Raw genomic sequence first — 19,460 nt, 5'->3', positions numbered from 1 at the left:
CTGACAGTTAAAAAAGAATTTACCGAGGACATACATCTTGGTACTTGGTTGCTTAACAGTTTCAGATAAGGATTTCTGTCCAAATACATTATACAGTTTGTGAAAGATTCTTATCTGTTTTGTAGATAGCCAAAATGCTTTGGAAACAATACACATAGACCAGAACAAAAAAAGAATTGCACAGTGGTAGAAAATAAAGTGTTTCATTTCCAAACAGGTTATACTTTTACTTTTAAAAGTAGCACTACTCGTAGAAAATAATTACTTGACATAATTACTGATGTTATGCTCTCTGTGGAATAAATGATTTCACGAGCCCTTTTTTTTCGAACACGGTACACATTCATTGCATTTTAATGTGATCACCAAGTTACACAAGGAGTCACATTTATTTACTTACGCATATCTTCTGCATTCATTCAAGCTGCTTCATTCACCCAAAATAAGAGTGTCCAGAATGAAAATTTGGGAGCTGTTCTCAGGACAGAAAGTCATAAAATAGATGCAGGCTTGTAGAGTACATGGTCTTGTATGTACATGAGTTCAGCTCTCCTCTCTCAGTGTTGTGGTTTGCAGGCCGTCATACAAAACTCTCCTCCATGTTGGAGCACAGCAGGAAAGAGTCGACTAGCCGCGGTTTGATCAGCTGCTGGTGGTCGGCTGCCTCGATGCTGTCTGGACATCCTGCTGCCAGCCTCCTCAAAGCAGCCTGGAGACACGGACATGCACGAGCGCAAACACAAAAGGCACACAGGCAAAGGCGTTACCACAAGCCAAGGTCACACTGTTCCTGCACATAGATTCACAACCACACAAACACACAACTGGGGACGTAGAATCGTAACTGTGCACGCTTCACATGGTTAATTGTGTCTGCAGATTATCAGCAAATGACAAGAGACTGCAAAGAAACTAACAAATCCAGTCCTATCAGTTCAGGAGTTGCTTCAATAACATGTCAAGAGTTTTTCTTCAACTTCTCACATGATTTGAAGAGAGTATGAGTGATACGTGTGACGTGTTAAAGCCATTCAGCCAGGAGAGTCTCTGACATTTACATTTACGATTACAAATGATCTGTGAAAGCTCAGCATACTTTGAAGGTAAAAATTCGACATCTACAAACACACTACTTAACCCTTGGCTAAAAGGATAAAATGGAATCACATTAATTTGAATAGACTGACAAGTGTGGTTACAGTAAGGAAGAAGAAGGCATTTCTCAGTGCACCGATGCAGTCCAATTAAGCTTCTGACCATTATGTGCCTCGAAACCCCTCGTCGACCCTAAGATCTGGTCCTAATAATTATGATCGGAATGAGAGAATGATAAAGTACAAGTAGCGATGTTATTCATGATATGTACATATTTAAACACACGTTGGAGATGATGTGAACCGGTCAGCGATCTGAACATGACTTAAAGATACTGAGGTTGTGATATTGTTTCAATTTTCAAATATTGCCCTGTGGATGTAATTAAATCAGGCAGTGATTTGGTGCACTTATGTTATACATGCAGGCCTGTGGTATAATGCCCTTGTACTACAGAGGTACTATATAGCTGCTGCAGCTGAATGTGAAAATGTATAGTATTTTAAGGACGCGACTGAAATAGGCAATTTGAATGTTTCAATGATATATTTGTATTCAGGACACACAGTCATTTACACATATCACAAGGTCTGCACGCACACACACTCAAACACACTCACACACATGAACACACACTTTACACCTACCAGGCAAGCGACCAGCACCGAGTCGCTGTTATTTCTCTCAGTAGGGGAGCGACACAGTTCAATAAGACGGGGAACAGCTAAAGACAACAGAGGAGAAATTCAGCTATCAGTTTGTCCCATTCTTAGATATTGATGTCCGACTAGGTGTAAAGTGGCTGTATACAGTAGACTTATGGCTAAAGTGGTATCACTTTGAGAAAAATAAAGTCTTTCCTGTCTTTTGTGATGTTGGATAGATTTCACTTTTTTTTTTTTTTTAAATCCACAGAGATTTGTTCCCATGAGACAAAGAGCAGTGCAGCAGAATAAATGTACATTTGTACATTAAAGCAAAGTTTCTCTGCCTGTGAGGGACAAGGATTTTCTTTTCACAAACAGAATAAACATTAAAAGGATGCACAATCAAAGCATCACTGTTGATTCTTTAATTTCAATGTAGGTCCCATCAAGCTAATATCAGGGTCTATTTGTCCATTTATATTACGCTTCAAAATTTTATTCAAATCATGTCAAATTCTTTTAAAAAAAAATCAATGGCATATTCTATACTTATTTTTTTCTGTCCTTGATTGTGATGTCCTCACTCACTGGTTAAGGTGTTTTGGAGCCCAAAGCATAATTTAATCTACCTAAAGTGATCAACATCAGCTACTGCATGCAAAGAAAATCAAAAGATGATATCCATAAAGACTGAGTGACATAAACACACGTCAGAAAACTGTAACAAAACTAAGACAAAAAATATTTTTAATACGCTTGTTGGGAACCCTCTAGTGGCAAAGCAGCACAGCGTTCAGTGCATTTTTGCTTTTCGTCAGACTTTAATTCAGAGTACTTTTTTTCTGTGTCTCTGTGTAGTTGCTGTATTGTGTGTTTTTTTTTGTTTTGTTTTAAAATAAATGTATCTCTGACTTGCCTTCATATTTGTAATATCTGTATTTCAGCCACAGAGTTTACAGTGACTGTAGAAAGCAGAAAAGTTGTGACACCTTTGAGCTGTATGGCAGTTTGGGCCACATCAGGGTCTCTGCTCAGACGGGCCAGAGTCACTGCAGCTTTCTGCTGGACACGCTCACAGGCGCCCTCTGATGGACTGGAGGAGGACGGCTTCTCTCCCAGCAGCAGTAATAGACGCTCTATTCCTTAAAGACATAAATTACAGGACAGGTTAGAGAGATGCATCAAACGGAACCACATCTATAGTAAGACACACAATTAAAAACACGGAAAAAAGAAACAAGTACATGCACTACCATTCAAAAGTTGGGGGTCACCCAGACAATTTCATGTTTTTCATGAAAACTCACACTTTTATTCATGTGCTAACATAATTGGACAATTCCAATTCCAGCTAGAACAGTCATTTAACTTATTAACAGTCTCTAGACTGTATTTCTGATTTTTCATGTTATCTTCTTTGAAAAAAAAGCTTTTCTTTCAAAAATAAAGACATTTCAAAGTGACCCCAAACTTTTGAACAGTAGTGTAAAAACAGGACAAAACCACGCAGCAAAGCTTAGCGGTACAAGAACCAAAGACAGAGACAAAAGAGAACAGTTTGAAACTTCACAGACCAAAAGTTACAGGACAGGCTCAGACACAAAAAATGCCTTCAGGTGAATTAGAAAGAAAGCCAGATGTTACACTATGTCTTTGTGAGGAAGGATTGGAAAAAAAAAAAATCCAGTGTGAAAGCATCATAGCAATAAAATCAATACAATAAAAGACAGCGATAGAATACACAGTCAGTCAGGCCTTCAGCTGGTTATTGTTCCTCACAGGCTCAGACTCGCTGCATCAGGACAATTCAGCTTATAATCGTGGGAACAAAGACTATAACAAGCTGACACTAAAATACACTGAGAAGATTATAAACAATAAATCATTTCAGCTATTTGTTCTGTGGTTACATGCTTTTAATTATCAGCTACACTTTACCAAAGTAGGAAAGAAAAAAATACCTGAAATATATTTTAAGACTTTTTTCTCTTTTTCCAGTGGTGCCCTGGTTCAAAACAGACTGAAAAAATGTTTTTTTTAAAGAATTGATACTGCCAAAGTGAAAACACGTGGTTCTATTGATTTCTTTTATAGCATGGGGCCAACAAAACATGTTCTATCTGATGAAATGCAGGAGCAAGGGAGACAGAGCTAAACAAACCACAATAACATCAGATATGAGCATTTAAATATTGAATGATGAAATAATGAAAAACACGATTAAATATAAATATTAAAATGCTTCTCGGTTGTTTTTAAAATTATTTACTACGCCCATTGGTGGATGTCTTAGTTCAGCTCGTCTGAGCTACTTGACAGAAATTACCTGATGCCGCCCTCTTGAGGACTTCAGAAGAATTGCACTGTATTTTCTTGCTTTAATTTCCTGACCTAATAGATACAGTAGTTCAGGAGTTTCCTATATTTTAACCTGTAGTTCTGCCAGAAGAAAAAACTAAACATATTTGTGCAACATTTAAATTATAATTGCCTGTCCAAAAAACAAGTCGCCCACTTAGATTTTAACTAAGCAAATGGGTAAGAAGTCTTCCACTGACAATTACTGCAGAGATGAATATGTTTCTGCAAACAACACTTATTTAACCCTAGCTGATGCAGTGAGCAGCTTCTCATTTCTTAAACAACGCGAAGACACATCCTGTGGTCATGGAAAGGATGTTAATCTGTTTCAGAAGGGTCAAATTATCGGCCTGCTTCAAGCAAAGAAAGCAACTAAGGAGATTTCTGAAACTACTAAAATCGGGTTAAGAACTGGCCAATGCATTATTAGAACCTGAAGGATAGTGGTTAACCAACATCTTTGAGGAACAAATGTAGTCGGAACAAGCTCTTGGATGATTGCGATCAGAGATCACTTAAACGTTGGGTGAAATCACATCATAAGAAATCACACGTGAGTTATGCTGAATAGTGAAAGTGAGAGCATTTCTACACACACAATGTGAAAGGAATTCAAAGGACTGGACTAAACAGCTGTGTAGCCCTAAGAAAACCACTGATCAATGAGGCAAATCACAAAAAAAGGCTTCAATTTGCTATGAAGCACAAAGACCGAACTCTGGAGCAATGGAAGAAGGTCATGTGGTCTGATGAGTTCAGATTTACCCTGTTCCAAAGTAATGGGCGTATCAGGAAGAGAGGTGGATGAACTGATTCACTCATCATGCCTAGTGCCACCATACAAGCCTGTGGGGGCAGTGCTATGATCTGGGGTTGCTGCGGATGGTCAGGTCCAGGTTCAGCAACATTATGTTCCCCAAGATTGAGGTCAGCTGACTACCAATGTACTACCTAAATACTACAACCTAAATACTGAATGATCAGGTCTTTCCATCAATGGAGTTTTTCTTCACTGATAGCACGGGTATATATTCCGAGATGATGATGCCAGAATTCATCAAATCACATTGTGAATGAGTGAATCAGGGTGCATGAGGCATCATTTTAACACATAGATTTGCCACTACAGAGTCCAGACCTCAGCCTCACTGAAAATCTTTGGGCTATATCTAGAGAAGACTTTGTGCAACGGTCCAACTCTCCAATCATCAATACAAGATTTTGGGAGAAAATTAATCCAACTCTGGACATAAATAAATGCTGTGACATTGTAGAAGCTTATTGAAATAATGCCCCAGTGAATGTGTGTCGTACTTGAAATCAAAGGCAGTCCAACAAAATATTATGAGACTTAGTTTTTGGATGGGCAGTGTAGTTAGAAAGCAGATTACCTTGTTCCTGCAGGACTTCAGAAGCGCACTGTTCTAAGACTGAAAGGTTTGCCAAGATCGTCACCACCTGAGATGAACACAACAGAGAATAAAAACATGATTAAAGCTTTGACACACACATTTCAAAATGTTCACTGCTTATTGTATTATGGACCTTAAGCTTTCAGTGTTGACTTATTGTTTGGTATTTATTCTATTTTATATTTTAAGACAAACACCTCTTCGGTGCAGATGTGTACCTGGTCTTTGGAGTAAGGTGTGTCAACTCTCTGGCGGTCTTTGCAGGCCTGCAGCAGGATTTGGATGGCATTAAGCTGCAGGAGAATCTCACAGGCCATGCTGTCAAAGAAGGTGATGTTGGCCAAGGCTGCAGACGCCAGGAGGAAAACTTCACCACAGGAGGCGCTCTCGCACAACTCTGAGAGAATAAAAGATCAGTCAGCGAGGTTCCAACAAAACACACCTAAAGCAAGGAAAGCAAACCTGAAGAGTTCTGAGTTTAATAAACATTTAAAGGCACTGAAGTGAGCCTCATCTTAAAGCTATGATTAAATAAACATTTGAACCTGCAGCAGTCCTGTAATATTCATGTTTTCTGAAATTTAAAACCAACTAACAAATGGTCCCTGCTGTAAGTCAAAGGTCAGGGTGGTGGCATTGATGTCACATTAACTCACTGATGAGTGCAGTGACGATGTCGTGCATGCTCTCCAGGAAACTGGCGAGGTGCTGTGTGGATGTGTGGTGAGGTGAGGTGATCTGAGCCACGACCGCCGCCGCCTCGGCCCTGGCTGCTTCCACGCTGCTTTCATCGGTCAAGATGTCGGCCAGGCACAGGATCCCATCCACCTCCACATCAGACAAAAAACAGGCAAAGCTATATAGTCACAGTGGAAACACAGGATTCTCTTTTTTTTGTTAGTTTTATTCATTTATTTCTTTTATTTTTAATATTTATTTGCAATGAATTTGGGAGAGAAAAGTGAAATGTTTGGACAAGCAGAAGAACAGCAGCTCACAGAATGGCAAAGATATGTTAAGTTATGCAAATGTACTATATGTTATTTATATACGCATGTTTGTGTGAAGATAAATTATCATTTTAAGCCGAACAATAAGTGACATCAGTGTGCACTGACTGCTGGTAGACACAAAGTAATGGATTGCACTTCTTTATATATTTTAAGGAGCACGCAGTCTTCTATGTGCATCATACACAATGCACCAAGAAAGTTGCCGCACTCCCTCTGATAACAGGACAAAAAAGGCTCATTTATGTTTAACATATCCACACGCTTGTTGGTTTTATATTGTAGAAAGGTAAATAGAAATCACTGGCTATCAGGAAGGCTAGAAATCAGGCTTAAAGTGTGGCCGGATTGTGTTTGCATCGCTTTATTATCAAAGTACTGTCTTGTTCTTTTATACTCTGCATTTTCATCACTGGCCAGGCAGACAGACACACTGCTCATCCTGGGTGTCATCTTGGCCAATACGTACAGCTCTGCCCATAAAGCCATCACCATTAAAACACACCACTCCGATTTAATGGCCACCAGAGTGAGTGAGAACTCTTGTATATCTGACTGGCATCGACCCAGAGTGTGTGCATCATCGGGTTTAGGGAGGAGCTCAGAGTTATAGAGGAGCAGGAAATCCTCTTCAGTGTAAAGTAAAGTTTGCTCAGGGGCATGAGGTCAAAATATATTGATCTCATCTTTGTGTTTGCTGGTGTGTGTACGTAATGTGATGTTGGAGTTTAGAGGCTTTAGGACATGAAGGAGATGCAGAGGTGGTCTTCATCCACTTGGGGGCAGTGTTGCTCAGTTTATGCAAACTTATCTACAGCTGGTGCTCTGCATCTGCCTGCACTAGTTGTCAAGTCGTGCATATGATTAAGTGTTCAAACTTAGCAAACACTGGAAATCATCCCAACTCGCAATTATAGATCATAATCATACATTGAAAGGTTGTGGTTTAGATTTTGGAAACTTAGATTAAAAGCTATGTTGTGGAAAATATATATTCAATACATGATACATCAGAAACATTTTCACCTTTTCTTTATAAGTTAATTTCAATCACAGCTGAGATTGGTATCATTTATAAAAGGACGAAACAAAAACTTCTGATTCACAGTAAGTCATCACTACTGAAAACTAAACTTTACAGACATCCTGAGCTCTCAGCCAGCCACACCTGTCAGTCTTATCTGCTGACGAGCATCAGCGCTGAGCCGAGCAGGGCAATTCCCTATTTTTGTCTCTGTGGACGTCAGCAGCACTGTGCCAACGCGACCCACTGACGTGGAACAGTCCGCTCTGCACACCCCCGTTCATCTGCTGCTCCCCCTCTCCCCTACCTGCATCTCCTCCTCCTCTCTTAAGCAGGATGTTCCCCAACTCCTCGTTTACTGGACAGAGGATGCGTCTCATTCAGTTTATTCTCAGGGCTGACGTTAAACAACTTTCCTTCATTTCTAAGAGTCATAAAGTTCACGACAGCTGCTCACAGGCTTACGTTTTTGCTTGACGACACCCTGTTATTTTTGAGTGTTTCTGTTTGTGACCAGACAGAAGAAATTGAATCGTGGTCTTCTGTTGCAGGCTAAAAAGAGCAGAATCTTAAGTTTAGACACCAAGTTATTCCTGTCTTTTAGCACAACGTGAATACTTGGGCACATCCAGGCTGCCATACCATGACTACTTCCACCTATATGACACTCGTGGTGTGCGGTACATTTCATGATGCTACTCTACACAACACAGAAAGTGTGTGTTCAACTTAAGGCTCATATTCATTATAGTTCAGTTGTATTTTATACCTTAAAAGATGATTACAGTCATCCCTCCACACTATATGAAAGCCGTTCTGCTGTTTTTCTTTGTTCATTGAGCACTTCAACTCACTGGGCAACTTTCCACAATAAAACATGCAACAATTACATAATATTCCAGTTGGGGATAAAACTAAGAAGTAAATCCACCAATGAGCAGTGCAGGTGCGTACTGGCCCCTTTCCTTGATCACTCTTCAACAGTGACAGTTGTGTTTCTCAAGCCTGAGCGCTTGGTAGCGTAGACGTGGCTGACAGCTTCTCCCCCAGGATGAGGCTGCTAATCTGTGGCGGACTTTGGTTCCGATTCAAGAGTTTTTACACTTGGATGACTCATGCCGTCCCAGCTGCTTCTACATGTGAACAGACACCGTTGTGGCATCGTTATTCACTGGAAACAAGTTATATTCGTCTTTCTGTAAACGCTCACTTGGCACAGGTGTGTCTGTTGTTTATTCTGTCTCAATTCTCGATAGAGAACAAATAAGGACAAACAAAGATGGGTGTCTCATTCGCTCTTGCTCTCCCTGCCTCACCTCCTTTCCATTAAAGACAGACATACAAAGTGAGTCTGAATATTTGACCTGTCAGCTCAGAGGTCAGAAGGTCCCTTCTAATGATCTCAGTGTTGTGAGACTCACTGTAAGTCATAAGTTATGTTTCAATGGATTTACTGTATAACTGTAAAAAAGAAAACGGAAACTACGATTTTTCACAGTCTCTGAGCCTTTAAATAGCACAGCAGAGATTGAATGGCAGCTATGAGGTAACTATACTTCGAGAAGTCATTCATGAAAAATTAATCAAGTAAACAAAAAGCTGGAAAACTCAACTCTTGCATTCAAAAATTCCCCCCAAAATAAACTCACTTTTTATCCTCTTGAGCAATGTAAAGGTGCCACATTAATGATTTGTTTTTAGATATAAACAAGAATGCCATTGCTGTTAAATTTGGCTCATCTTGTTGATTTCTACGCTGTTCTTCACCGAGCATAATAGCAAGTAAAATCAGCTGCAGCATGTTTCTCAAAATGACACAGTAATCAGGGTTTAAAGGAAACATGATCTTAATTGTGGTAAAAACTGACACCAGCAGCAATGGCATAAGATCATGTATCGTGTATGAAATATTAATTACACAGAGGTACTGAAAAATGGAACCAGTTTATAGATGTATTAAAGCCATTAAAAAGAGCATCCAATGATTATTTTTTCAGTGAAGAAAAGTGTGTTTTGTTCTGCCAAATCTTTCCTTTAACTGTTGATCCTTTCTGATTACACACTTTGTTTCTGTGCAGCTGAGTCTCGTCCTTCTGCCATTGTTGGCACATATTCACCTGCAAAAATAAACTACAGACTCCCAGTCATAACATGGGGAAAGTGAGGGCCTGAAGTCTGAATGTGGACTGGACAAAAAATACTGTGCCGCTGGGAAGAGCAACGATCTTATATTTGAGCTACAACTTCAGCTGCTGACTGTTAACGTCATCTGGCTGGACTGGGGGCAGCCACGGTTTTTACTGGAAGAACCTTTACTCGCTGACTTGAGATTAATGTCATCTTACTTTCTATATCCACAGCCACATAGCCGTTTTCCATTACAGGGAAATCTGGATTGGTGCCTCATGTACCATTTTCTTCTCAAATTTAATTGATTTTTTTTTTTTTTTTTTTTGCTTCTACTCCTAAAGTAGAGATGAAAAATTACTTTAAGGGTCAACTTCATTTATTCAGTTTATCTGTAAATCACTGGGCATAGACCCTGATAAATAATTAACTGTATTAAAGGCATCCATCTGTACTATTGTGGCCTTGGCTTTCGTTTTTTTTTTTGTTTTTTTTGCAGATGCATTATGCATTTTTGTGCATGAGTCTTGTATATGTTGAGGGGACTGAAATGTTTACTCTTGTGTATAAAATCCCGTTCAGTGCTGCCATGTGAAGATCAATATCATGTAATAAGGTTTAGGTTAGGAAGTCTTTGTAAGGATCAATTGAAAATTTTGTGAGACACTTTTGCAAAGTGCAAAGGGTGAATGTTCAAATTAGCAGCAAGGGAATGCATGACAATATGACAGCAACGGTTCTCCTAAACATAAAAAAGATGTTGTATGTGCTTATATGTGTCTGGAAAAAGACATGTACCTTGTCCAGTTGGTTAATCCCCTCCTCCACACAGCAGATGGAGGCAACGGTTCTCAAAGCGTGAGCGTAGAGGTCTCTGAAGCGGTCCTGCCTGCAGATCTTAAACAGAGCCACCACAGCTCCTTCCTGTGGAACAGGAAAACATCATTTTATATTAAGGCCTTAGGAAAGATCTCAGAGTTTCACAAAGATGCACTGATGTTTATTGCAACCAGGTAAGTTCCCACAATCATCGTTTTGATCAGGTGAACAAATTAAGACTGTTAAATCATGGAAATGGATTCTAAAACTTTTGTACACTTTTTGCATGTCACTATAGTGCAATACAGAAATTTGGTTATCTTGTTTTTTCCTAGCCTTATATGAATGCATATTAATTATTGCTATTATTATTATTAGTAGTAGTAGTATTCTTATTATATTATTGTTATTATTATTACACAAAAATATTTCCACAAAAGCAGTTAGCTTTGTTAAAACCTATTTAATTACGATAATAAATAAAAATACTACACTTCTTTTTATCAAAGTATGCAGCATGGCAAAGCCATGACTCCAAACCTAATTTATTTATTCGAATACTTTCGTTAAAAATTCACAAACTAACCTGTAGCATATTGTAAATATCCTCTTTTGTGATATTGGATCCAGTGCATTTGTTTTGCAGTCTTTATGAGCAGATTTAAAAGCTATAGCAATGAAGAAAACGCACCTGTATTTTACCAGGCTGGTGTGTATCTAAGTGTGTGCTAATCCTGTCCTGCTGTTTAACAGTTACACTGTGACTATTAAATAGCATTTAGCTGGAAGTTGAGGTCACCGGCCACACAGTCATGGGCTTTTTGTGACTCTGTCTTCCATTATGTTTGTATGCCTTCACTTTGTTGCTGCCACACCAACTATTTGCAGGTCCCAAAACGATGGGAGCAATTGGTTCAGGCCAGGGAAAGATCATGCTCTTGTTTAAATGAGGAAAAGATCTGAAAACAACAGGATCAACACTTCACAAAATCACGGCATTTCTCTAACCTGAACCTTGATCAGAGAACTTTTGTTGTTCTGTGCTTTGTACGCTCACCATCTCCCCGTGAGTCCAACACGACACCAGATGTTAATATTCATTAAAAAAACAATGACTGGTAAATATGATCCTGCTAATGCATTCGATAGTACAATATAATGAAGGAAAAGACTTAATTAATTTACAAATGTGAGCGACAGGAGACACAGCTGCATATTCACGTGGTGTCAATAAAATGCTTCCAGCACATAGGACAAACTTTTCTATGAACAACTGCTTGATAGATATGATGTTGGCTGCACTTAATTCTCTGCATAAATTTCACAGTAGACGAGAACGTGAAGCAAAAGTTGGTCAGGCTGGGAAACCAACTTTCATTCAGCGTACAACTCTTCTGAGACTTTTCCAGGGCTGACATTAGACTTCGTACCACCAAATGCCATACGTGATTGTCAGCTCTTGTCTTGAAGCAGGCGTTATTGTGCAAAATGATGGATCAAATTGCTCCTTGCTAGTCTGTGTCGTGAGAGCCAAAAAACCCTGCAGATGTAAGCCAATAGCAGCACGCTGGTTTTAAAGAGTCCAAGAGACCCGAAATGACCGGTGGGTTTGGCCGGCATCACTCAACGAGCCTGCCAACCATAGAACCTATCAAATGGCCAACACAATTTATCATGTCAGGCAAAAATAACCAAAATATACATATTTCATGAATAGAAAACATGGATCCGAAAAAAAAGTGATCTGCAAGCTGTAATAGCTGATCATTTTCTGTTGGATTATGCTTGGTGTAAACAAACAAAAATAGCTCCTGTATTGGCTGCATGTCCACACTAAAGCACTCCTCTGACAAAAAACACTTGCAGGTATTGAATTCTATTCACTGTGCAGATAGCTAGAATTACCTAGAGGAAGACGAAGCCTGTAACTACCACCATTATCCTAATAAGGCCATTATACTGGGCTGGCATGTCTCATACGCTACTCAGGCCATGCTGCCGGGGCTTGGAGTGGTTAATCACCCTGCCCTCCAGCCTGACCGCTCTTCCCTGTTCGCTGCCTACGCAATATTGGTCCGCCATACCCGGAAGAACTGCAACCACTGGCAGACTGTTTTCTGTAAGTCTTTTGAAAGTCCAATCGTCTCGCATGTTGATTCAATTTGCTCAGGTTGTGATGGAGAGCCTGTTGATCCCGTTGTTTAACTGTGACGCAAATGTTGTTGCACAAATGATGTTCAGGAGGAGACTGTGCAGAAACTAAAGGATCCAGCGTACTTTGGACTGATGGGTTTCTGTTTGTTTGTTTCAAAGTAGAGCTGTTATTCTGTAGGTGTATTTTGAGGGCTAAGAAGTTTAATTCAAGTTTTAAAATTCAGTTGGCACCTGAATATCAATTTGCAGAAAGAACACGAGACAATAAATTGTATCTCAAATCAAATTTGCATTTACATTTACGTTGAGACTGTACTTTTATTTACAGTCAAAATGTTGAACATTAACCTCTACCTACCTAAATGTAAGAGGTACAATAGAGGGTGGCAGGTCTTCAATAAAACAAAGGTTTTGCCTCAGGCCTTTAATAGTGTAATAATAAACAGTTTTTTGTCATTCTAGCATCTGGCCACAAAAATACCAAAAGTGCATTTGGCAGGGTGGCTACCGGGTTCACAAAAATCCCATTTTGGCCTGATGATTTCTGTTTCATAGTGGTGTTTCACATACCAGCTGATCAAATTGTTGGGATCGTTTAACAGCATTATTAAGTTACAATACCATCTATGTTTCCTGTATATACAGGGTATATGCAATTTAACTGCACATAGCTGCTGTAATCTTTCTTAATTTGCTCTAAAATCGGAAACGGATCACAGAAAAAATTAAATCTCCAGTCATACTAACACACAGTATTATTTAGACAATCGTCAGTGTGAAGTGGAAGCAACTTTCTATTTATTTCATCCTCGCAGACTCTCTCCCACTTTTATTTTCACAGATTGTTAGGCTTGCCAGTCGTTTTTTCTTCCTTTCCCGTGTCAAACGACTTGCGGTTGTTGCTTCCACTGACTTCACCCTCATTCCTTAAATGGAGCCCACAGAACACATTTATCCTCACACTCATGCATTTTGGTACTTGCAGCACTAACATCATCATGTGAAACTTGACTACTCATCTAAAAATGCCTCTCTATCCGTGTGTTTGCATTTACGGGCCTAGACAGCGTGTAATTTCATCTCATAGTTCTCTGAATTTAACTATCTGGTCGGTTGTGCTTCCTCACATAAAGTCTGTAGGTTCTTAAGCTTCAAAAGGTTGCAGGCAGTTTAAACCAGGAACGGGATAGCCAGTAAAAACTGATCGAAGTTTAATGAGAGACGCTAAATACAATTTTTTGATTCAGAAACAGAATAAGAGGGACAAAGAGATAAATGTGTGGTGTAACTGTAATAGGGACATCACTTGAACATCTTAATATTGTATTTCTAACTTCGACCCATTCAGTTTTGATGACACAATAACTCTGACCAGGCCTGACTTACTGCCACGTCATGCTCTCCACACCCTGCAGTCTACAGCTTTCAGAGCAAGGACACACATATGAGGAGTCTGCCAGCTTGGACACATTTAGATCAGTATCCATTGTGACAGTAGGTAAACACTGAGACAGCAAACTCACTTATACAGTCACTCTGTAACATTCCAGCTGCTGTTTGATTTATGGCATGGCCCAAGGCTCTGTATTAAGCACCGTCAGCTCATATAACATGCTTCTTGTGGAGTTTGCATGTCGTCACTGTGTTTGTGAGTTGAAAGTAGAAAAGTAAATCAGGCTAAAACGCTTTTTAGAAAAATGTGGAGCATTTCTTGATTTAGTTTTGTCATTATGAGTGGATCTAAAGGCAGACATAAACGGTGTTCAATGATAATCTGTAACATTTCCTCTGACCTGCTCAGTTTAACAGATGCGTGCAGTTCACTCAGTCATCACTAATCAGTCACGATCTTGTGATTACTCAGAGTCTGATGAGCTGTCTACGACAGAGAGGGGCTTTGAGGACCATATCCTATAATAACAGACATCATACATGACAATAACGTGAGAATAAAACACTGAATATGTTTTGAAATAATGTGTTGTTAGAACTGAAGCATGAGATGTGAAATGGAAGCTCTCACGACCCTATTTTCACACATTTACGTGCAGGCCCCTTCATTACTGTTATGCATATATGTCTGTACACATCTGTACTGGCATGCATTGTATGCTATTTACTTACTGTTTACAGTGAAGTTTCTTAAAATCTGCTTTACTTTCCACTGACAATATCGATAATTGATTAAAAAAGCTGTTTATATGTAAAAGAGTCTCTCACAGTGACAAACACACAGAGATTTCTTGCTTAGTTGTGGAGCTCCCTCTCAACAAATCAGATTTTTTTTTGAGAATCTTTCAGTTCATTGTTTAGGTTTTGTGGTCCACAACTTTTCTGTTTTGGTTTGGTCTCACAGCTCTTATTACTTTCATACAGATGACAGGTGTGTTTGGTAAAAAATAAAAATAAAAAAATTGGCCAGCATTATGTACAATGTCAAAAAAGAGAAAAATTTAAATAGATGACATATCTTACTTTAACAGGTATGAATTTGTTACTTAAATGTTAATTCTTATACAAAATTCAAAGCATGACTTCTGACCAAATAACAGCCATTCCATTCAAGTTGATGTATTAGCAACAAGTAAGCAAAATGAGAAGAAAAGGGATCTGGTATTATCATCATGATAGATAAATGGATGTAAGTTACCACATAATACATAATTATCACACAATTCCCTGAATTTCTCAGGAAAGCTGCCACTGCCTTAAACTGCCGGGTATGCATTATGATGTTTAATGTTATTAAACTCCACCCATCTGCTGCTTTAACCTCTCCATACAGCACATCGCTGTCTAAACACTGACTGTCATTCAGCAACACTGGTATAGAGATGGAGAAGGAGGAAATATCAGGTCCCCACCCAAGCATTTAAACAGCTAATTGCAGTTATTCAAAATGGGTGCGTGAGTAAAGCCAGCAGCCTGCGGAAAATTATAATGAGAAAAGAGCTCAGATATGAGCCAGATGATGCACACTACTGTGAAGGGTGTGTATGTGGGACTGTGACAGACAAACAGACACACAGCTGGAAGCTAATTAATTCAGATGACAGGTGGACAAGTTTGTATTGGGTATTCATTAGCAGCCATTGGCAGGCAGGTTTCCCCAGACACCTCTGTGAGGGTTCGACCGGCAGCACTATGATGGGAGTTAGGAGGTAAGAACACCTGTGCAGCCTGTATTTGGGAACAATGCTTAGAGCTAATGGAAGCTGACAGTATTGATCTCACAATCTGGCTGCAGGCAAGGTGTATGTATGTGTGTGTGGGCCATCAGGAACAGTCTTATCAAGAGTGTCCTGGAAGCGGTCAACTAACTAATGGCCGATAGAGACCTGCTGTCTGGTCTGTCTTGTCTTATCTCAGAGTGAAACAGCTTTTTAGGGGCATGTATATAGAGATAGCTGCCACATGCAGATCTACTGGCACAGATGTGAAACACTGGAAAAAGGTGGAACTGATCACAAAAGAAGTGTTTTTAGAAAGAAGTCCTACACTTCAAATGGATCTCCATTCATTATTTTAGGATGTCCCCCATAATTAAACCCATAAGCAATGGAATGCAACTATTGTCGGCAAGGAACTGAGAGCGTATAGGTATGTCCACAGTACCTTGGCGATGATGCTGCAGAGCTGAGGTCCATCTTGGGTGAGGGACAGCAGGTTGCTAATGGCACTGCCAATAGTGTGAATGCTGTCGGATGACTCAATCTGTTTGATCAGAACCTGAAAAAAAGATGGAAACTCAAATAAATGGTTCATGGACATGCATCTATAATCTATGCAGTCAATAACCTCTGTGTTTGACTGTGTTTTTCACAATGGTAATGTAATGTTAAAATAATCTTATTTAGGTGAATTCTGATTTAAATCCACTGTGTACAGCTTTCCTGCCATCATACTATCTTTAAAATTGACTCTTTTTGAAAAGATAAACATCTCTTGCTAGCTATCCATTTATCTCCTCTTCCATGGTCAGGTATTTGTGGGTAGTGGTACCAAGGACATCAACTTTACAATTCTTCACAGAAAATTTCGGGTTGAAAATAAGCTTTGAATCTAGTGCACTTGTCAACTTCAGCTTCCGTAACTTCATGGTCATTGAGCGGTTTGTTTGTGTGCAATGGGGAAAAAAAAGCTTCCACTGAGCCACATAGCATTTTTCTAGCATGGACCGTCCACATTATTCATGCCCATTTGCGCCCATGGCGGGTAATATTTTCATCTCGACTGAGACTAAATTATAGCAGTATTTTCGCTTTTTACCAAGCAATGCACAAAGGCTTCATAACCAAGCATTAGTAAGTTAATTGTACCTGCTTTGATGACTATCAGTTTAAATAAAATGATAAAGACATGAAAACAATGCACGTGTAAATAAATGACTGGTGGATTGATTGATCCTAAAAGAAAATATAAATGATGTTTTTTTTGCACCCTGAAAATGCATCCTTGTATGTTCGTGTCCGTGAGTACATCTGCAGCACTGTAACTATGGATTAATTCAACTAAAACAGAAGTCTGTCAGTAAGTCAAACAAATATTACGTAATTCCCCATTAAAGCGGACAAACATAATAGTGAACCAATGTTTATATTTCCACTGACGTGCCTAGAGCTTTTAATGCACGATTTAGGTAACGTGATACCCCTGTTGAGTCACACACAGGCAGACACAAAGCAACCATAAACCCTCACACAGTCCAGTGAAGAAGAGAATGACTCAGATCAGGCTTATCCTTCAATGGTTAATAACTGACAACATGACAAAACACAGCCAAAGGACTCAAATATACACAAATACAGATGGTAAGTATATTGGGGAAGTTATTATTCAGCACTGCTTACCCGGATCTCATTGGCTAAAGCCATGTCGATCATGTTGCTGAATGAATCACTCACATCTGTGAGAATCTCGTGGATGGCCTCCCTCATGGATTTGAGGAAGAATTCATCCTCAGTGTGAAGGCACCTGTTGGAAAGACATCAAAACACACGTTGTACATAAAATGGTCCACATTTTTCTTTTGATTGTGTATTCGCTTTGTAGAATTTTACCTCTCTGTAATATTTGTCAGCTCCATACACTTTTCTAACAATGATTTCTCGTACTGCAACAAAAGGGGGGAAAAAAGCATTAGGAAGTGCCCCAGACAGAATAGTGCTGTAGATTAAGATAAATGTTGAGCTTGTATAAAATATTTCCACTTTTAAAAGTGACATTCTGTTATAGACTTCCAACCAGACTGCTCAGGGATTCACAGACAACAGATAATGGCATAAGTGGTGCAGAGTAATACAAATATAGTTTAAATCTACTTTTAGAATGAAACATCACCTTCTGCATCTCAGGCGGTGTGCTTCGTGCAGCGCTGTACTCATGCACTAGTGAGCGCACATGGCAGTTTGCCCGTACGGCCGTGCTGTGGACCCTCTGCCAGCGCCCCTTCTCCAGTCGCTGGAACATCTTGCCCAGCTCCGTGCTGACCACCAGCGCTCGGCGGAGGAGCGTCTGCAGGTTGTTCCTGGCCACATGGTCCCCTGCACCAACCCCGGAGGCCACAATCAGCTCTCCCTGCTGGGAGTCCTCCTCCACCCCGATGGGTTTGGCCTGGAGGACGCACATACACTCCACCTCCGTCATGTGGCGAAGGTCTTCCATCCAGCGCTGGACCGAGTCCACCTGCAGAGACTGCATGCGGGTACTGTGGGGGAAATGAACACAGAAAAGTTGATGGAAATGTAACATTACAACCAGAGCAAGTTCATTTACTTTCAAGATAATGGATTGCAGCTGGGACCTGAGTCTGAGTACAGGCCTTTTCAGTGCAAATCCAAGCCAAGAGATAAAAGTAACAAAAGCAGAGAAGTGGATTTAAACTAAATATGAAAAGACATAGAATTTATTAAAATTGTATTGGAAGAGTCAACAAATCAGCAGTGACAATCATGAGGAATAGCTTTTGGTTTGTCATATGTTTGCTTGTTTTAGTTCAGGTTCACCCGAATGTAACGGCTAATTTATGGAAGTTTGTGAAATTTACAATACAGTGCAATACATGTTCAGTCTGACTGTACTGTATGTGAATCCATGGCCGGCCCACAAAATGAAGTGACAAGGCACAGATTAGGTTTCATTTCACCTATTGATTGATTTATGGAAAGAAAATTCAGTTTTCTGCTTCTGAATTGATTTACTGAGAGAAAATGAACAAGAATTGCCTATTTGGTCTTCTAAGTAGTGTCTCAATATTAAATAATAAAGTACAAATTGCTGCATAAACAGTACCACATCCATGTGATAAATGTATACAGCATGACACAGATACTGTAAGAGAGTGTGGTCTGAGATATGGGAAGTCATTTGCGCTGACCAGCCAGCTGCCTAAGACTAAAGCTGATTTATGTGAAAATCTTAATCGTCTTTGCTTCCTCCACAAGAAATAACATGCTTAATCGGTATAAAATTAAGAAAGCCTGTATCATAAATTCAAACTGGTTGTAAAGACAAAAGCACATCATTTTACTTGACCGAGTGACCCTTGTCCTCTCTCTATATTATTCCAATTCTTCTTTTTCCTCATTTTCATCCACTCTATTATAAAATCTAGATTATACAATTGGCTTTTTATGATAAAGTAAAGTCATATTTTCTGATCTAGCAGTGCCTGTTTTCTCAGCCTCACCTCCAAATCGGTTACTGGTTTGTTTCTGCATTATATACATGTGTATGACTTTCAAGGATGGCCCCGCCAGCTGACTCTTACTTTGAGAATCTTGAAACCAAACTCACTTTTCTATGTGTTGGA

The 19,460-nt window shown here is 39.5% G+C and overlaps 2 protein-coding genes across 2 annotated transcripts in view; both read right to left on the bottom strand.

Moving 5' to 3' along the window:
• LOC110960319 (rhombotin-1) overlaps positions 1–19,460 on the bottom strand; it is a 266,898-nt gene that overhangs the window by 149,105 nt on the left and 98,333 nt on the right. The gene's annotated exons all lie outside the window — the stretch shown is intronic.
• Positions 251–18,400, bottom strand: LOC110960327 (INSC spindle orientation adaptor protein). The gene is made up of 11 exons (XM_022207531.2): positions 17,990–18,400; positions 17,710–17,762; positions 17,500–17,623; positions 16,265–16,378; positions 10,475–10,600; positions 6,172–6,343; positions 5,734–5,912; positions 5,495–5,561; positions 2,732–2,884; positions 1,743–1,819; positions 251–709 (listed from the first exon to the last, which is right to left on the bottom strand). The coding sequence occupies exons 1-11, from the start codon at positions 18,398–18,400 to the stop codon at positions 581–583; spliced, it is 1,605 nt and encodes a 534-aa protein (XP_022063223.2). The 3' UTR covers positions 251–580.

The sequence above is a fragment of the Acanthochromis polyacanthus genome, chromosome 8 (assembly GCF_021347895.1).
Source record: "Acanthochromis polyacanthus isolate Apoly-LR-REF ecotype Palm Island chromosome 8, KAUST_Apoly_ChrSc, whole genome shotgun sequence".
Lineage (NCBI taxonomy): Eukaryota > Metazoa > Chordata > Actinopteri > Pomacentridae > Acanthochromis > Acanthochromis polyacanthus.
The sequence above is the reverse complement of the archived record's forward strand: the minus strand, read 5'-3'. Positions and strand labels throughout refer to the sequence as shown.

Coding starts and splice junctions, on each gene's coding strand:
- LOC110960327 (XM_022207531.2), bottom strand. CDS start 18,400: ATGTTACATTTCCATCAACTTTTCTGTGTTCATTTCCCCCACAGTACC. Junction 6,344..10,474: donor GGATTAACCAACTGGACAAG/GTACATGTCTTT, acceptor TCTGATGTGGAG/GTGGATGGGATCCTGTGCCT. Junction 5,913..6,171: donor CATCGTCACTGCACTCATCA/GTGAGTTAATGT, acceptor TTATTCTCTCAG/AGTTGTGCGAGAGCGCCTCC.